We start from the raw sequence: 14194 nt of genomic DNA, 5'->3' as shown, positions 1-14194 counted from the left end.
TGTACATGTAGATAGTTATTAAAGTGACTATGCATAGATAACAGAGTAGCAGCAGCGTAAAAGGGGGGGGGGTGAGCAATGCAAATAGTCTGGGTAGCAATTTGATTAGGTGTTCAGGAGTCTTATGCCTTGGGGGTAGAAGCTGTTTAGAAGCCACTTGGACCTAGACTTGGCACTCCGGTACTGTTTGCTGTGCGGCAGCAGAGAGAGCAGTCTATGGCTAGGGCAGCTGTAGTCTTTGACAATTTTTGGGGCCTTCCTCTGACACCGCCTGGTATAGAGGTCCTGGATGGCAGGAAGCTTGACCCCAGTGATGTACTGGGCCGTACGCACTACCCTCTGTAGTGCCTTGCGGTCAGAGGCCGAGCAGTTGCTATACCAGGCAGTGATGCAACCCATCCGGATGCTCTCGAATGTGCAGCTGTAGACCCTTTAGAGGATCTGAGGACCCATGCCAAATCTTTTCAGTCTCCTGAGGGGGAATAGGTTTTGTCGTGCCCTCTTCACTACTGTCTTGTTGTGCTTGGACCATGTTAGTTTGTTGGTGATGTGGACGCCAAGGAACTTGAAGCGCTCAACCTGCTCCACTACAGCCTCGTCGATAAGATTGGGGGCAGGCTCGGTCCTCCTTTTCCTGTATGTAGTCCACAATCATCTTCTTTGTCTTGATCGCGTTGAGGGAGAGGTTGTTGTCCTTGCACCACACGGTCAGGTCTTTGACCCCCTCCCTATAGGCTGTCTCGTCATTATCGGTGATCAGGCCTACCACTGTTGTGTCATTGGCAACCTTAATGATGGTGTTGGAGTCATGCCTGGCTGTGCAATCATGAGTGAACAGGGAGTACAGGAGGGGACTGAGCACCCACCCCTGAGGGTCCCCCGTGTTGAGGATCAGCATGGCGGATGTGTTGTTACCTACCCTTACCACCTGGGGCGGCCCGTCAGGAAGTCCAGGATCCAGTTGCAGAGGGAGGTGTTTAGTCCCAGGGTCCATAGCTTAGTGATGAGCTTTGAGGACACTATGGTGTTGAACGCTGAGCTGTAGTCAATGAATAGCACTCTCACATAAGTGTTCCTTTTGTCCATGTGTGAAAGGCCAGTGTGGAGTGCAATAGAGATTGCATCATCTGTTGATCTGTTGAGGCGGTATGCAAATTGGAGTGTGTCTAGGGTTTCTGGGATAATGGTGTTGATGTGAGCCATGACCAGCCTTTCAAACACTTCATGGCTACAGACGTAAGTGCTACGGGTCGATAGTCATTTAGGCAGGTTACCTTAGTGTTCTTGGGCACAGGGACTATGGTGGTATGCTTGAAACATGTTGGTATTCCAAACTCAGACAGGGAGAGGTTGAAAATGTCAGTGAAGACACTTGCCAGTTGGTCAGCGCATGCTCGGAGTACACGTCCTGGTAATCCGTCTGGCCCTGCAGCCTTGTGAATGTTGACCTGTTTAAAGGACTTACTCACATCGGCTGTGGAAAGCGTGATCACACAGTTGTCGGGAACAGCTGATGCTCTCATGCATGTTTCAGTGTTACTTGCCTCGAAGCCACCATATAAGTAATTTAGCTTGTCTGGTAGGCTTGTGTCACTGGGAAGCTCTCGGCTGTGCCTCCCTTTGTAGTCTGTAATAGTTTGAAAACCCTGCGACATCCGACGAGCGTCGGAGCGGGTGTAATACGATTTTATCTTATTGACGCTTTGCCTGTTTGATGGTTCGTTGGAGGGCATAGCGGGATTTCTTATAAGCTTCCGGGTTAGAGTCCCGCTCCTTGAAAGCGGCAGCTCTACCCTTTAGCCCAGTCCCTCTCCCTTCTGCAAGATTGCTTACTGTATGGATCCTGGTGTGACTGTCACAGCTGCAACATAACATTTCAACATGACATAGTGAGTAGTTATTGGACATTAAGTGCAAATTGAACTATGAACTATGAGTACTGCTCCAGGGTAATGTTATTGTGTGGCAATGGGTGTGCTGTGTTTTGGTAGTTTTCGTTATATTCAGGTGACCTGATTCGGATGCAGTGTGGCAGCCCTACCCACCTGGTGGCATGTAATAACACAAAATAAACAGTCAGGCGTAAATTGTGCCCCCCTTTCATGGGAGAAATTACATGGAATTGTTCACTATGGTGATAGCCCCCGGAATTAAACTCCTCCTGAAATGTTCAGTGTACCACAGAATCAACCGGTTTCTTTGACCTAATGGGAGGAGATCAAAGCAAAGGTGATGTGGGTGGTCCGGGCTGGAGATCATGTGGCGGGCTTTTGCGATGGAAAGGGCGATTATTCAGAAGGGAGAGTTGAGGACTTGGGGAGGCCAATCAGTTTAAATTCTTCAGTTTGTTGAGTTGTAAGACTATGAGCGTATTGTGATAACAGATGCTGCCGTAGTTGAGTAGTGGTTCAATTATGCTCCGGTATAGTAGCAGAAGGAGTTTGAGTTTGACGGACAGGTTGCACATACGTCTGATGACAGACAGACATTGCTGTGATTTCTTAGTTATTTCAGGGGTGTGTTATTCGAAGGTGAGTTTGTGGTCTATTGTTATTCCGAGATATTTGAATGAAGGAACCATTTCGATGGCCTCTCAGGTGATGAGGAAAGGGTTGTCACCACACACCAAAAAGCAAGTTCTGCAGGCTCTAGTTTGGTCTAATCTTGATTATTGTCCAATCGTGTGGTCGAGTGCTGCAAGGAAAGACCTAGCATAAGCTGCAGCTGGCCCAGAACAGAGCGGCACATCTTGCTGTTCATTGTAATCAGAGGGATGATATAAATACTTTGCAGGCCAGTCTCTCTCTTGGCTAAGAGTTGAGGACAGACTGACTGCATCACTTATTTTTATAAGAACACACAGCTCTGACACACACACTTACCCCACCAGACATGCCACTAGGGGTCTTTTCACAGTCCCCAAATTCAAGAAAGCGTACAGTTTTATATAGAGCCATTATTGCATGGAACGCTGTTCCATCTCATATTGCTCAAATAAACATGGAACGCTGTTCCATCTCATATTACACACAGCTCTGACACACACACTTACCCCACCAGACATGCCACTAGGGGTCTTTTCACAGTCCCCAAATTCAAGAAAGCGTACAGTTTTATATAGAGCCATTATTGCATGGAACGCTGTTCCATCTCATATTGCTCAAATAAACATGGAACGCTGTTTAAAAAAACAGATAAAGCAACACCTCACGGCACAACGCCTCTCCCCTATTTGACCTAGATAGTTTGTGTGTATCTATTGATGTGTATGCTATGTGTGCCTTTGCAACAGCTAATGGGGATCCTAATAAAATACCAAATACCAAACTGACAGTGCTCTGATTGTAAACCCCCTTTTTCCTCCCCAATTCTGATCTCGTCTCATCGCTGCAACTCCCCAACCAGCTCCCCAACCGGTCGAGTCATGCATCCTCCAAAACATGACCCGCCAAACCGCGCTTTTTAACACCTGCCCGCTTAACCTGGAAGCCAGCCGGCGCAAATGTGTCAGAGGAAACACCCCTCACCTGACTGCCGAGGTCAGCCTCCAGGCACCCGGCCCGCCACAAGGAGTCACTAGAGCGCGATGCGCCAAGTAAACCCCCCCCACCAAACCCTCCCCTAACACTGGGCCAATTGTGCGCCACCCTATGGGAGTCCCGATCACGGCCGGTTGTGATACAGCCTGGGATCGAGCCTGGGTCTGTAGTGATGCCTCTAGCACTGCAATGCAGTACCTTAGTCCGCAGCGCCACTCGGGAGGCCCAACAACACAATTTCTTAAAACTTTGGCAAAGGGTCAAGTCTACAAAACTTATGTTCACTCTGTTTGGAACAGAACTGTATTGAGATCAAATGTCTCATGGATGAGTAAATTAACAGAATATCGGCCAAAATTCATCTTGTTTCATCATCTCCCACTGCCAGCCACTGGGGTTCCTCTCACTGCGATATTAAGTAGTGAGTGGGAACGCCAACCGGATACTTCACATTTATACATCCGGATAAATATTTGAACAATAGTCCATAGAGATGGATAGAGGGCTCATTTTTGTATCTGTGCCATTATAGCGTCTGTAACTGCATGGACAACATCATTGAGGCTATCTCAATTTTAAACTAGTAAATTGTCTTCTTATTAATTTGCTGATTGCTCCCAACTCATAGGAATCCCCACCCAGTTGCCTACTTAAAAATGGTGGAAGCCCTCACTGGCAATGGGCATGCTAAAACGGGTCATATCCATGATGAATCCTCTATGTTTATGAAAACAGTCAAAACTCTGATATAAAGTCGTTTTTTTTCTCAATGTTACCAAAATGACACGAGAGGCCACTATATCAGTGTATTGGTAGCAACCTAGCCATTACGACATTTCTATTCAATTAAATATTAGAAAATTACCAACTACATTTTTGTTGACCAAATTCGACACTCTCTCATTGGCCTCCATACAAAAATGACTCACTTCGTGGGCTTATTTTGGTGGACATATTTTGGTTGGAGTAAAACCTCTCGCTTCTCCGCTTCCTCTTTGACATTAGGGGACATGATATGAAAGTTAAGCGGAAGTGAAGCGGTTTCATTCGGTCGTCACTAGTTATTACAGCCACAAATGTATAAACCACGCCCATTTCAAAAATGTTTTTTTTAATCAAATCTGGTTTTAAACCTAACCACACTACTAACCTTATGCGTAGCCATAACCTTAAATTAAGACCAAAAGGATATATATTTTTAGTTTGTTTCACGATATAGCCAATTTTGACTTTGTGGCTGTGGTAACTAGTAACAACCCGTCGTTTCACAGGGAAATTCCTACCCGTCACCTCAGTTTCTAAACCATACGTTGCTGTCACCGTGCGGTGTGCCCCGTAGTATCAAACGCTGCCTACAAACTTTTTTCCAGGCTGGGAAACGATACATTAAAACGGAGAAGAAAGCTCCATCGACAGAAGACCGGGGAAGAAGTGAAGGGGAAACCCTGTAGCACTGGAGGTAAACGGGTTATCGATCCCCTGCTATGTTGGTGTTATTAGGCCGCTCTAGTTCAGTTATTACCCGCAAATCACATATACAAAAAAGTGTAGCTAATGTTAGTTACTGGTAGCTAGTAAAATCTTCTTGCTAACGTTATAAACAGAGTCAGGCGTTAGCAAGCTAGCTAGGTAATGTAGCTTCTTTAATAATTTGAGGCAGTGTTGCCTTGTCAAAAAGGGCCCTTGCTGATGAGGCAGTCTGTATTGTAAACTTGTTGGAGTTATTCAGCGACATTGGCAGCCACACCTTTTTGATAGTAAATAGGACGATAACGTTTAAAAAGTGGAGCTGACTAACGTTAACGTCCCAGCTGATACAATCAGATGTTTGAAGAGGGCTTTGATAGTGAAAATGGATAAAATGTAATTACATTAACGTTACTAGCTAACAAACGCTATTGCAGCAGCCAGCGTTTACCGACCGTCGTTAGAATTTGCAACTGCTGTATAATAGCTTAGCTAACTGCTACTCAATCTCTTATGCAAATTACTGCCTTTATTTAGTTAACTATAGTAGCTAGCTACATATGTGTTGATATGTACCTTTTTTTTCTCGAAAAATGTATATTCAAATAGGTCATAATGAAAAGGAAACTAAAGTTTCTGGATGTGTATTGCCAACGTTAGCTATATTTGCCATTCACCAATAGCTTTATTATATGTCAACAGCCAAGCCAAGTCTTCATTCATTGGCTGATTTGCCCATCCAGTAGTTTTTGTTACACCTCACTGATCCAGTATCTCACTTTAATTTCCATAGAGGTGCACAGCTAACAAGATACAGCCTGGCTACAAGTTGTCCAACAGTGTTATTTTAATTTGATCTTATATGGTCAAAGTATCACCACCTCAAGTATTGATATTAGTTATTCATTCTTAATTTTTTTCCTTACAGCGATCATGTTAGGCGAACGCCGCAATGGAAACCTGCTTGTCCAGCTGGGCCCGAAGCTACAGGCCTACCCAGAGGAGTTGATCCGGCAGCGGCGGACTCATGATAGCCAGACAGAGTACCTGATCCGCTGGTGCCTGCTGGCCATAGACGACGGTAGTGGCTCAGGTGGAGGGAGCAATGAGACAGGAGGAGAAGGGGGAAGCGGTTCAACCTCAGGCGAGAGCAAGACGGAGAACATCCTGATGTGGATGTCAATGGAGGACGTCTACGCCAACTGCCCCACGCTGCTGGGCAAGCGCAAGGCAGATGCCCAGCGGCCCCTCCAGGAGGCAGAGGAGAGGCCCGGTGGAGATTTCCCTAATGATGTCACCTTTGATGAGGTGGAGCTCTCTGACATGAAGGACGATGTCAAGAACTTGGTCAGGAGGGCCCGCAAGCAGATGACCAAGAAGAGCGACTTTGCCATTAGCATCACACACACCATCCATGTGCTGAGTGCCTACGCCAGCATCGGCTCACTGGTGGGTGTCTTCAAGGAGACTGGTGCCCTGGACCTGCTCATGGAGCTGCTCTGCAACAAGGAGCAACAAACCCGCAGAAGTGCTGGGAAGATGCTCCGGGCTCTGGCCTCTCATGACGCAGGTATGGTGGGGCTTTGATAATTTCATTCTTACACTGTCCCAGTGTCAGCCATATTGGAAATGAGAGTAGAGAGACTGAGGCATGGTGGTAATACATTCTATACTTATCACCTTCCTTTCTATATAGACCACTGATCTTAACTGACAAGACAGAAAAAGCAGGCTTACTGGCAGGCTAGGCAGTGTTTCTGCCCTCTTGCTTTCACCTAGACTGTCCTTTTACCACTATTAATATTTCTTTATCACTGATGAGCTGTGAAAGTAAGGGGAAATGTTTTGTGTAGTCTACTTAATATGTGAGGACTTGGCCCCTGTCTGTTTTACATCTGCACACTGGTCCTGTAGTCTGTTTATTAGTTAGGCTATGATACCTGATGTTTTTGGTGTGTTGGTGTGAAACATGACCCATCTGCCTGGAGTTCCACTCCCCTTACTATACAAAACACGTTTATAGTGCAGGACACAGTTTGTTTTCGGTTACGCAGTTTGTTGAGTGTGGTTGTTTATTGGATGACTGAGCATGTGCTGCAATGTAAAACACAGACCCCTATTAGGTAAATCAGTCACTACGTATGTGTAATATTAGTCTGTAAGCTTCATTGACCTGAATAATGGTATTTCTGCATGACTCGTAGCTTTATTTGCCCAAAAAAGGCTTAAATTCTTGATTTAGCCACTGATTAATCTCTCCTTTAGCTTTAGTTTCCCTAGCATTTTCTATTGTCATTGACTGACAATTACTTCCCATTTTAATTTTGAAATTGAGAGTCTGGGCAATGGGTAAGCCTAATTAGCAGGTTGGCATTTATTGTCATGAATCTTGCCCTGGATGCAGCTCTGCAGGATAGTCACTCGCTGGCACAGCCACTATGTCATAAAATCTTATTTTAAAGCTAAACGTAACCCTAACCACACTGCTAACCCTAATGCCTAACCTTAAATTCAGACCAATAAGCTTGTTTTGGTTTTCCTGAATTTTTACAATATAGCCAAATTTGACTCTGCAGCTTGCCCATCTAGCAGAAATTGCTCAGTTCTGCCTCCAAGGGCAAGATTTATGACCACGCACATCATCCTGCACCTAACTATGGGAACCTGTGTAGTGAGTAGAAGTTGACCGATTCATCGGAATGACCGATTTAATTAGGGCCAATTTCAAGTTTTCACAACAATCGGAAATATGTATTTTTGGATACCGATTTGGCCGATAAAAAGTTTTTAAATTAAAAAAAAAAAAAAAGCATGTATATATATTTTTTTACACTTTTATTTAACTAGGCAAGTCAGTTAAGAACACATTCTTATTGTCAATGACGGCCTAGGAACAGTGGGTTTACTGCCTTGTTCAGGGGCAGAACGACAGATTTGTACCTTGTCAGCTCGGGGATTCAATCTTGCAACCTTACAGATAACTTGTCCAATGCTCGAACCACCTGCCACTCATTGCACTCCACGAGGAGCCTGCCTGTTACGCGAATGCAGTAAGAAGCCAAGGTAAGTTATAAAAAAAACAATCAATCATAATCACTAGTTAACTACACATGGCTGATGATATTACTAGTTTATATAGCGTGTCCTGCGTTGCATATAATCAATGCGGTGTGCATTCGTGAGAATTTGACTTAATTATGACATAACATTGAAGTTTGTACAATGTAACAGCAATATTTAGACTTAGGGATGCCATCCGTTAGATAAAATACGGAAAGGTTCCGTATTTTACTGGAAGAATAAACGTTTTGTTTTCGAAATGATAGTTTCCCATTCGACCATATTAATGACCTAAGTCTCATATTTCTGTGTTATTATGTTATAATTAAGTCTGTGATTTGAAATTTGATCGAGCAGTCTGACTGAGCGGTGGTATGCAGCAGCAGGCTCGTAAGTATTCATTCAAACAGCACTTTTGTGCGTTTTGCCAGCAGCTATTCGCTGTGCTTCAAGCATGGAGCTGTTTATGACTTCAAGCCTATCAACTCCCGAGATTAGGCTGGTGAAACCGACGTGAAATGGCTAGCTAATTAGCGGGGTGCGTGCTAATAGCGTTTCAAACGTCACTCGCTCTGAGACTTGGAGTAGTTGTTCCCCTTGCAGAGGGCTGTGGATTTTGTGGAGCGATGGGTAACGATGCTTCGAGGGTGGCTGTTGTCGATGTGTTCCTGGTTCGAGCCCAGGTTGGGGCGAGGAGAGGGACGGAAGCTATACTGTTACACTGGCAATACTAAAGTGCCTATAAGAACATCCAATAGTCATAGTCCTATAAATACTATATTAACTACAACCTAAAACCTCTTACCTTGGAATATTGAAGTCTCATGTTAAAAGTAACCACCAGCTTTCATATGTTCTCATGTTCTGAGCAAGGAACTGAAACATTAGCTTTCTTACATAGCACATATTGCACTTTTACTTTCTTCTCCAACACTTTGTTTTTGCATTATTTAAACCAAATTCAACATGTTTCATTATTTAGTTGAGGCTAAATAGATGTTTTGTTGATGTATTATATTAAGTTAAAATAAGTGTTCATTCAGTATTGTTGTAATTGTCATTGGAGAAGAAAGTAAAAGTGAAATATGTGCTGTGTAAGAAAGCTAACGTTTCAGTTCCTTGCTCAGAACATGAGAACATATGAAAGCTGGTGGGTCCTTTATCCTTATAGGATTTATAGGACTATTTCTCTCTATACCATTTGTATTTCATTAACCTTTGACTATTGGATGTTCTTATAGGCACTTTAGTATTGCCAGTGTAACAGTATAGCTTCCGTCCCTCTCCTCGCTCCTCCCTGGGCTCGAACCAGCAACACAACGACAACAGCCACCATCGAAGCAGCGTTACCTATGTAGAGCAAGGGGAACAACTACTAGAAGGCTCAGAGCGAGTGACGTTTGAAACGCTATTAGCGCGCACTAACTACCTAGCCATTTCACTTCGGTTACACCAGCCTCATCTCGGGAGTTGATAGGCTTGAAGTCATAAACAGCGCAATGCTTGACGCACAACGAAGAGCTGCTGGGAAAACGCACGAAAGTGCTGTTTGAATGAATGTTTACGCGCCTGCTTCTGCCTACCACGGCTCAGATACTTAGATACTTGTGTGCTTGTATGCTCAGTCAGATTATATGCAACGCAGGACACGCTAGATAATATCTAGTAATATCATCAACCATGTGTAGTTAACTAGTGATTATGATTGATTTTTATAAGATAAGTTTAATGCTAGCTAGAAACTTACCTTGGCTTACTGCATTCGCGTAACAGGCAGTCTCCTTGTGGAGTGCAACGAGAGAGAGGCAGGTCGTTATTGCGTTAGACTAGTTAACTGTAAGGTTTCAAGATTGGATCCCCCCTAGCTGACAAGGTGAAAATCTGTCGTTCTGCACCTGAACGAGGCAGTTAACCCACCGTTCCTAGGCCGTCATTGAAAATAAGAATGTGTTCTTAACTGACTTGCCTAGTTAAATAAAGGTATAAATATATATATATATATTTTAATCGGCAAATCGGTGCCCAAAAATACTGATTTCCGATTGTTATGAACACTTGAAATCGTCCCTAATGAATCGGCCATTCCGATTAATCGGTCGACCTCTAATCTCTACCGCTCCTGCTGTCTCTAGAGAGTTGAAAACAGCAGGCCTGGGACAGGTAGCACATCCGGTGAACAGGTCAGGGTTCCATAGCAGCTGGCAGAACAGTTGAAACTGGAGCAGCAGCACGGCCAGGTGGACTGGGGACAACAAGGAGTCATCAGGCCAGGTAGTCCTGAGGCATGGTCCTAGGGCTCGGGTCCAGAGAGAGAGGGCTCGGGTCCAGAGAGAGAGAGTACTTAAATTCACACAGGACACCGGATAAGAGGAGAAATACTCCACATATAACAGACTGACCCTAGCCCCCCGACACAAACTACTGCAGCATATATACTGGAGGCTGAGACAGGAGGGGTAGGTAGACACTGTGGCCCCATCCGACGATACCCCCGGACAGGGCCAAACAGGCAGGATATAACCCCACCCACTTTGCCAAAGCACAGCCACCAACTGTGCTTTGGTGGTCTTCAACCACCAACTTACCATCATGAGACAAGGTCAAGTATAGCCCACAAAGATCTCCGCCACGGCACAACCCAAGGAGGGGCGCCACCCCAGACTGGAAGATCACGTCAGTGACTCAACCCACTCAAGTGACACACCCCTCCTAGGGACGGCATGGAAGAGCACCAGTAAGCCAGTGACTCAGCCCCTGTAATAGGGTTAGAGGCAGAGAATCCCAGTGGAGAGGGGAACCGGCCAGGCAGAGACAGCAAGGGTGGTTCGTTGCTCCAGTGCATTTCTGTTCACCTTCACATTCCTGGGCCAGACTACACTCAATCATAGGACCTACTGAAGATATGAGTCTTCAAAATAGACAAAGGTTCAGACCGAGTCTGCGTCTCTCACATGGGTAGAGGCAGACCATTCCATAAAAATTGAGCTCTATAGGAGAAAGCCCTGCCTCTAGCTGCTTAGAAATTCTAGGGACAGTTAGGAGGCCTGCGTCTTGTGACCGTAGCGTACGTGTATGTATGTACGGCAGGACCAAATCGGAAAGATGGGTAGGAGCAAGCCCATGTAATGCTTTGTAGGTTAGCGGTAAAACTTTGAAATCATCCCTTTGCCTTAACAGGAAGCCAGTGTAGCGAGGTTAGCACTGGAGTAATATGAACAAATTTTTTGGTTCTTTTTTAATTAATTAATTAATTTCACCTTTTATTTAACCAGGTAGGCTAGTTGAGAACAAGTTCTCATTTGCAACTGCGACCTGGCCAAGATAAAGCATAGTAGTGTGAACAGACAACACAGAGTTACACATGGAGTAAACAACTAACAAGTCAATAACACAGTAGAAAAAAAAGGGAGTCTATATACATTGTGTGCAAAAGGCATGAGGAGGTAGGTGAATAATTACAATTTTGCAGATTAACACTGGAGTGATAAATGATCAGATGGTCATGTACAGGTAGAGATATTGGTGTGCAAAAGAGCAGAAAAGTAAATAAATAAAAACAGTATGGGGATGAGGTAGGTAAAAATGGGTGGGCTATTTACCGATAGACTATGTACAGCTGCAGCGATCGGTTAGCTGCTCAGATAGCAGATGTTTGAAGTTGGTGAGGGAGATAAAAGTCTCCAACTTCAGCGATTTTTGCAATTCGTTCCAGTCACAGGCAGCAGAGAACTGGAACGAAAGGCGGCCAAATGAGGTGTTGGCTTTAGGGATGATCAGTGAGATACACCTGCTGGAGCGCGTGCTACGGGTGGGTGTTGCCATCATGACCAGTGAACTGAGATAAGGCAGAGCTTTACCTAGCATGGACTTGTAGATGACCTGGAGCCAGTGGGTCTGGCGACGAATATGTAGCGAGGGCCAGCCGACTAGAGCATACAGGCCGCAGTGGTGGGTGGTATAAGGTGCTTTAGTGACGAAACGGATGGCACTGTGATAAACTGCATCCAGTTTGCTGAGTAGAGTGTTGGAAGCAATTTTGTAGATGACATCGCTGAAGTCGAGGATCAGTAGGATAGTCCGTTTTACTAGGGTAAGTTTGGCGGCGTGAGTGAAGGAGGCTTTGTTGCGGAATACAAAGCCGACTCTAGATTTGATTTTCGATTGGAGATGTTTGATATGAGTCTGGAAGGAGAGTTTACAGTCTAGCCAGACACCTAGGTACTTATAGATGTCCACATATTCAAGGTCGGAACCATCCAGGGTGGTGATGCTAGTCAGACGTGCGGGTGCAGGCAGCGAACGGTTGAAAAGCATGCATTTGGTTTTACTAGTGTTTAAGAGCAGTTGGAGGCCACGGAAGGAGTGTTGTATGGCATTGAAGCTCGTTTGGAGGTTAGATAGCACAGTGTCCAAGGACGGGCCGGAAGTATATAAAATGGTGTCGTCTGCGTAGAGGTGGATCAGGGAATCGCCCGCAGCAAGAGCAACATCATTGATATATACAGAGAAAAGAGTCGGCCCGAGAATTGAACCCTGTGGCACCCCCATAGAGACTGCCAGAGGACCGGAGAGCATGCCCTCCGATTTGACACACTGAACTCTGTCTGCAAAGTAGTTGGTGAACCAGGCAAGGCAGTCATCAGAAAAACCGAGGCTACTGAGTCTGCCGATAAGAATGTGGTGATTGATAGAGTCGAAAGCCTTGGCAAGGTCGATGAAGAGTGCTGCACAGTACTGTCTTTTATCGATGGCGGTTATGATATCGTTTAGTACCTTGAGCGTGGCTGAGGTGCACCCGTGACCGGCTCGGAAACCAGATTGTACAGCGGAGAAGGTACGGTGGGATTCGAGATGGTCAGTGACCTGTTTGTTGACTTGGCTTTCGAAGACCTTAGATAGGCAGGGCAGGATGGATATAGGTCTGTAACAGTTTGGGTCCAGGGTGTCTCCCCTTTGAAGAGGGGGATGACTGCGGCAGCTTTCAATCCTTGGGGATCTCAGACGATATGAAAGAGGGGTTGAACAGGCTGGTAATAGGGGTTGCGACAATGGCGGCGGATAGTTTCAGAAATAGAGGGTCCAGATTGTCAAGCCCAGCTGATTTGTACGGGTCCAGGTTTTGCAGCTCTTTCAGAACATCTGCTATCTGGATTTGGGTAAAGGAGAACCTGGAGAGGCTTGGGCGAGTAGCTGCGGGGGGGCGGAGTTGTTGGCCGAGGTTGGAGTAACCAGGCGGAAGGCATGGCCAGCCGTTGAGAAATGCTTGTTGAAGTTTTCGATAATCATGGATTTATCGGTGGTGACCGTGTTACCTAGCCTCAGTGCAGTGGGCAGCTGGGAGGAGGTGCTCTTGTTCTCCATGGACTTCACAGTGTCCCAGAACTTTTTGGAGTTGAAGCCACAGGATGCAAATTTCTGCCTGAAGAAGCTGGTTCTAGTCAAGATTCTAGAAAAACATTAAGATTTAAGGAGGAGTTTGTGATTTGCTTTCTAATGATCATGATCTTTTCCTCAAAGAAGTTCATGAGTTTATCACTGCTGAAGTGAAAGCCATCTTCTCTTGAGGAATGCTGCTTTTTAGTTAGTTTTGCGACAGTATCAAAAATACATTTTGGCTTGTTCTTATTTTCCTCAATTAAGTTGGAGAAATAGGATGATTGTGCAGCAGTGTGGGCTCTTCGATACTGCATGGTACTGTCTTTCCAAGCTAGTCGGAAGACTTCCGTTTGGTGTGGCGCCCTTTCCGTTCCAATTTTGTAGAAGCTTTCTTCAGAGCTCGGGTAATTTCTGTGTGCTAGGGAGCTAGTTTCTTATGACAAATGTCTTTTTGTTTTTAGGGGTGCATCTGCATCTAGGATATTGCGCAAGGTTAAATTGAGTTCCTCAGTTAGGTGGTTAACTGATTTTTGTGCTCTGCCGTCCTTGGGTAGGCGGAGGGATTCTGGAAGGGCATCTAGGAATCTTTGGGTTGTCTGATAATTTATACCACGTCTTTTGATGATCCTTGGTTGGGGTCTGAGCAGATTATTTGTTGTGATTGCAAACGTAATAAAATGGTGGTCCGATAGTCCAGGATTATGAGGGAAAACATTAAGATCCACAACATTTATTCCACGGGACAAAACTAG

The 14194-nt window shown here is 45.1% G+C and overlaps 1 protein-coding gene across 6 annotated transcripts in view; it reads left to right on the top strand.

The window, feature by feature from the left end:
- Positions 1-4685: 4685 nt before the first annotated feature.
- The window catches only part of LOC112252902 (cullin-9-like), a 75614-nt gene continuing 66105 nt past the window's right edge, over positions 4686-14194 (top strand). For 3 of the 6 annotated variants that reach the window (XM_042323519.1, XM_042323521.1, XM_042323518.1), the window contains exons 1-2: positions 4688-4998; positions 5935-6576. In XM_042323519.1, the coding sequence (XP_042179453.1) occupies positions 5940-6576 (637 nt within the window). In that variant the 5' untranslated portion in view covers positions 4688-4998; positions 5935-5939. Of the gene's footprint in view, positions 4999-5934; positions 6577-14194 lie in introns of all 6 variants that reach the window. The other 3 variants (XM_024424595.2, XM_042323520.1, XM_042323522.1) reach the window with 2 other exon arrangements.

The sequence above is a fragment of the Oncorhynchus tshawytscha genome, linkage group LG06 (genome assembly GCF_018296145.1).
Source record: "Oncorhynchus tshawytscha isolate Ot180627B linkage group LG06, Otsh_v2.0, whole genome shotgun sequence".
Classification (NCBI taxonomy): Eukaryota; Metazoa; Chordata; class Actinopteri; order Salmoniformes; family Salmonidae; genus Oncorhynchus; species Oncorhynchus tshawytscha.
The sequence above is the reverse complement of the archived record's forward strand: the minus strand, read 5'-3'. Positions and strand labels throughout refer to the sequence as shown.